Source organism: Sinocyclocheilus anshuiensis, unplaced genomic scaffold (assembly GCF_001515605.1).
Source record: "Sinocyclocheilus anshuiensis isolate Anshui unplaced genomic scaffold, SAMN03320099.WGS_v1.1 scaffold295, whole genome shotgun sequence".
Classification (NCBI taxonomy): domain Eukaryota; kingdom Metazoa; phylum Chordata; class Actinopteri; order Cypriniformes; family Cyprinidae; genus Sinocyclocheilus; species Sinocyclocheilus anshuiensis.
Window position 1 is genome coordinate 29,484 of NW_015549573.1, and position 4,398 is coordinate 33,881.

Here is a 4,398-nt window from a genome sequence, read left to right on the forward strand (position 1 = left end):
AAAAAAAAAAAATAAATCACCATGGGGGCTCATTAAACAAGTGTTTAGAGTGAATGTTAAAAGAAAAATTGAGCAACATGTATGATGATGATACAAACAGTAAAAAAAAAAGAACAGAAGCAAGGTGACATTGTTGTAAAGTGCTGTTAGGTTATCCTACCTCTTTCAGTGATTTGGGTGTCACATGTCTATGAAGTCTTGAACCTCGGCAAAAGGATGGCAGCTGCAATTAGCTCGGGGTCCTCCATCATTTCTGCAAATCTCCTTCTTTACAAGAGTCCTTCTTGTAATGCCTGCAGCAGTGGCATACATAATTTACTCCATTCTTCTCAGTTTTGCTGTAAGCTGGAACACAGTTGGGAGCAAACATGCCATGTGGGTGTTGTTCTCTGACTCCAGGACAGTGAGTGCTGATGTCACAGGCTTCATCACTACAGAGAAAGGCAATCTCAGCTGGATTCAGCCTAAACGATATATTTATATGCAAACCAAGCTTTAGTAATAACATTGATTTATGATGGCAAAATAGTCAGTAAAATAACTACAGAGAGGACTTACATGTTTATTTTGAAGGCTCCACACACGTTCCGAATCGCCTCCTCACCTTGGTCTTTAATTTTACAGACCACCCTTTCGACAGCCAGGTATAGTGAACACCATCGTGTTTGGTTTGGTCTTATAAATTGCAGGTGGCACTCAGCATCCACAACATCAGAAGCTGTTGAAGATCTTGCAGTTTTGTTCCACAGAGCATGGCACTTAGAAAAAGCAGCGCATGATAGCTTTCTGTAGGACACATTCTGAGTTTCAGCTGCAGAAGCATCTGCTGTTGCCACTAGGTTCAACAGATGGCACTGTTGGTTTTGACAAAGTCGCACTGGGGTGAAGAGTGTTAACCAAGGTCTAGAAGGCAGGTTGTTCAACTATTGAGAATGGCTGAAGGCCTTCACAAATAAAGTTGATGACCAGCTTATCTAGTGTGGCCCAGTGTTAATTTTGACAGCAAATTTGGATTTAGTTTTAGTCATAGTCTTTTGACTAAAATGCCATTTAGTCGGCTAAAATCTAATGGGTTTAGTTACAGTGTAATGCATTTATTAAGCATTTATCTAAAATTTCCAAACTCATTATATAGGTTTGATATTAAGGTTTTATCATGATAGACACCGATTTAACTGCTGTGACACACAACATGACTTTATGTTAAAATTAAATAAAACCACTTCTCATAAAGAACAAGAACATGGTCTTCTTATTAATGAAATACCAATGGTTATATAGGCTAATTATGCATTCTTTATAGCAACTTGTTTACCATATTCTTCATTCTTTCAAGCAGACATATTTATTTCTATAAATACATCTAAATTCATCTTTAGGGCTACTAAAGTTTTTCAGTCAAGAGCAGTGAGTGATTTTGATGCAGAAAACAGGGACGGAATCCTTTCATAGAAACGGAATTTACTGTGTAACGCGGATTGTGACGGAATGACTGACGCAGACGTGCGGTTTTGTTTATTACTGAAGCACACGCAACACTTGCGTCATCTGTAGTAAATTATATTTTTGCCATTTAATATTCACATACACTAGTCCATATCGCGGTTTGATTGAAGTGTACTGACTTGCTTTTGATTTATTTATTTAAAATGTGAAGAATTCCGTGGCATTCCTGGTTACACAGTAAAGCTCTGTTGTGTAGCGCTTTGAATGTACAAAAACTAAAGGGTTGGTTTGATTTTCATTGGAATAAAAGATTGATTTATGTTTTTGCCTTCATTTTATTACCAGATATACCAAAATACACAACACAGAATTTCTAAAGTAAAAATAAATAAATAAATAAAAATACAAAATAAATAATACAATTTCATAGGGCCCTATTATTGTATACGCATGAATAAATTAAGTTGTGTTTATGAATTCTATTAAAATTTAATATAACAATCCAGAAAAAAAACTGAATCCAGAAAAAAGGATTTTGGAACAAAATAAAACTTAATTTGGGAAAAATAAAATGAGTTTCATAGGGCTCTACAAAATAAAATATCATGCATCTGAAGCTATAGTTTAACACTAAAGTGTGTATGATGTGTTTATTGGTTTAAATGGTGCTCACTCGCTTCTGTGAAGGACACAAGCAGAGGACGCATGCGCAGTTACTTTCACACAGACACACTTCATGATTGGCTGAAATAATCCTTAAGCGTCTAAATGTGTAATTTCCTTAAGTTTAATTTAGATCTGTAATTAAAATAAATAAAAAATAAATGCATTTTAAAGTTTATTAATAAACTGCAGAAGTGGTCCACCGAAGCCAGTGGTGTCGGGGAGTTCTTTGTGGTGAGAGACGAAGTCCACTACATGATGTCACTCCTCCTCATTCGTTTCATCGTCAATCTCCATCATTCCTTCAATAAAAATATGGAAAAGACATCAGGTCAAGTTGTCTTTCTTAATCCAGATGGCCAAGATATTAAATAAACTGGTCCCACTTTTTATTGTGTCCCTAATACCTGTTTACTTACATAGTAACTACACGTGTATGTAGTATGTAACCACAGTGTAAGTACACATTGGTACATAGTATCTACAACTGTAATATTTCTATTACTACACACATGTAACAACCCTCAGGATGGTTTGTGCAAGTACAAATGTGTAACAGGACATTGGTAACAACACTTTTTTTTCACTTTACTAAGTACTCGTGTAACAGGATTTATATAACTACATTTTGTAACAACATGTATAAGAGTAATTGTAACAATTTGATCCGGGGGGTGGAGATGGGTAGGTTTAGGGATATGTAAAGTGGGAGGAGTTGGATCTCGAGTTGGAGTTGGTGCACCACTGTAATACCAGTGTACTTACATGGTAACCCTCAGAAACTGTCCACTTAATATAACGTGTAACATTCTGGACACCAACCACAATTTATATGTAAAGCCTAACTTACTGGCCGCTGCTGTGTAACATCAGAGTAATTACACGATAAATCTAATATAAAGTGTAACACTTTCTTTACCAAAAAGTGCTGTTAGTCCTGTTACACATTTGCACTTACACATACCGTTTTGAGGGTTGTTACATATGTGTAGTTACACAAACATTAGCGCTGTAGATACTATGTACCAATGTGTACTTACACTGTGGTTACATACTATGTACACATCTAGTTACTATGTAAGTACACAGGTATTATGTATGTTTCGCCAACAAATTTCAATTTGCCAAGTGTGTAGTGTGTAAATAGATCAGGACTGTGTGAACTGTTTCCACTGACACCAACTATGGAACAAATGCTATTATATATTATATATTTTGTTTTTTTTATATATATATATATATATATATATATATATATTAACAAATCATTTTATTAGGAGAAAGCATTTTGTCATGCATAATTAAATACTTCAGCTTTTAGAAAAATCCAAGAATTCTGCTTGTTTTGTTTTTTTTTCATATTATCTGAATATTTGATTCGATGCAGTGATGCATTACATAAACTGAAATCATAAATGAAAAACTCTCGTCTTTGACATTTTCATTGTTCACTTTGCTAAGTTTCATGCATTAGCGACTAAGATAATATACCAAAGTGGCATTATAGACTGTTCTTCTGTGTAATCATTTGTCAGCAAAATCACTGTATGCCCACATTCAGCTATTTACAACACAGCTATTTAGACGTTTATTTAGAGAGTGAGTTTGCTCTACAGGCCCTATGAGAATAGAGGAGTAATGACAGAAGCTGTTTCTCATTCTGAGAGCAGTATGAGGTTAGTTTTACATTCCAATAAGTAGTATAGCATCAACCACTACATTGCTGTTTTAATGTCACGTGTCACCTTTTTCTTGCACAGCTTCAGTGCAAACTCTATTGTAGTGAATTGTTTAATCCTAAATGTTACCCTCACTCATACATGTAGCATTGGATAGTCTGATTTATTCTGGTCAATTGGTTTGGCTCAAGCTTTATTTCTCTCTTATACTGTATGTAACTTTGGAAAGTCCAGATCATCAAAATCATTCATTTTAATTGGTTCATATGGACAGTACATGCAAATGAACAGAATCATTCAAACCAGTTCATTGACTGTATTTTTTTTTTTTAATGCTGTGTTGATTGCCATCGTTTCAACTCACTTACATAAATTCATAAATCCTGTGTGTTCTGGTTCTTAATTTTGTAGAGTCTGGACCAATCAGACCAATCAGACACACCACCTTTCATTAGATTTAACAAATCAATTATTCATTAGATTAACAAATCGTCACAGACCCCTCACCCAATAAACATACTGGGTGCCAGGTTGTCTGCGAACGACACCAGGCCCCTGGTCACCATGGCAACCAATGCTGATATCACTGGTTTTATTGCCCAAAGGAATG

At 35.2% G+C, this 4,398-nt stretch overlaps 1 protein-coding gene across 1 annotated transcript in view; it reads right to left on the minus strand.

Annotated features, from left to right (window-relative positions):
• Positions 1-2,293: 2,293 nt before the first annotated feature.
• The window catches only part of LOC107657462 (gastrula zinc finger protein xLCGF3.1-like), a 7,959-nt gene continuing 5,854 nt past the window's right edge, over positions 2,294-4,398 (minus strand). Inside the window, exon 3 of the mRNA XM_016445554.1 lies at positions 2,294-2,411. Within this exon, the coding sequence (XP_016301040.1) occupies positions 2,396-2,411 (16 nt within the window). The 3' untranslated portion in view covers positions 2,294-2,395. The remainder of the gene's footprint in view (positions 2,412-4,398) is intronic.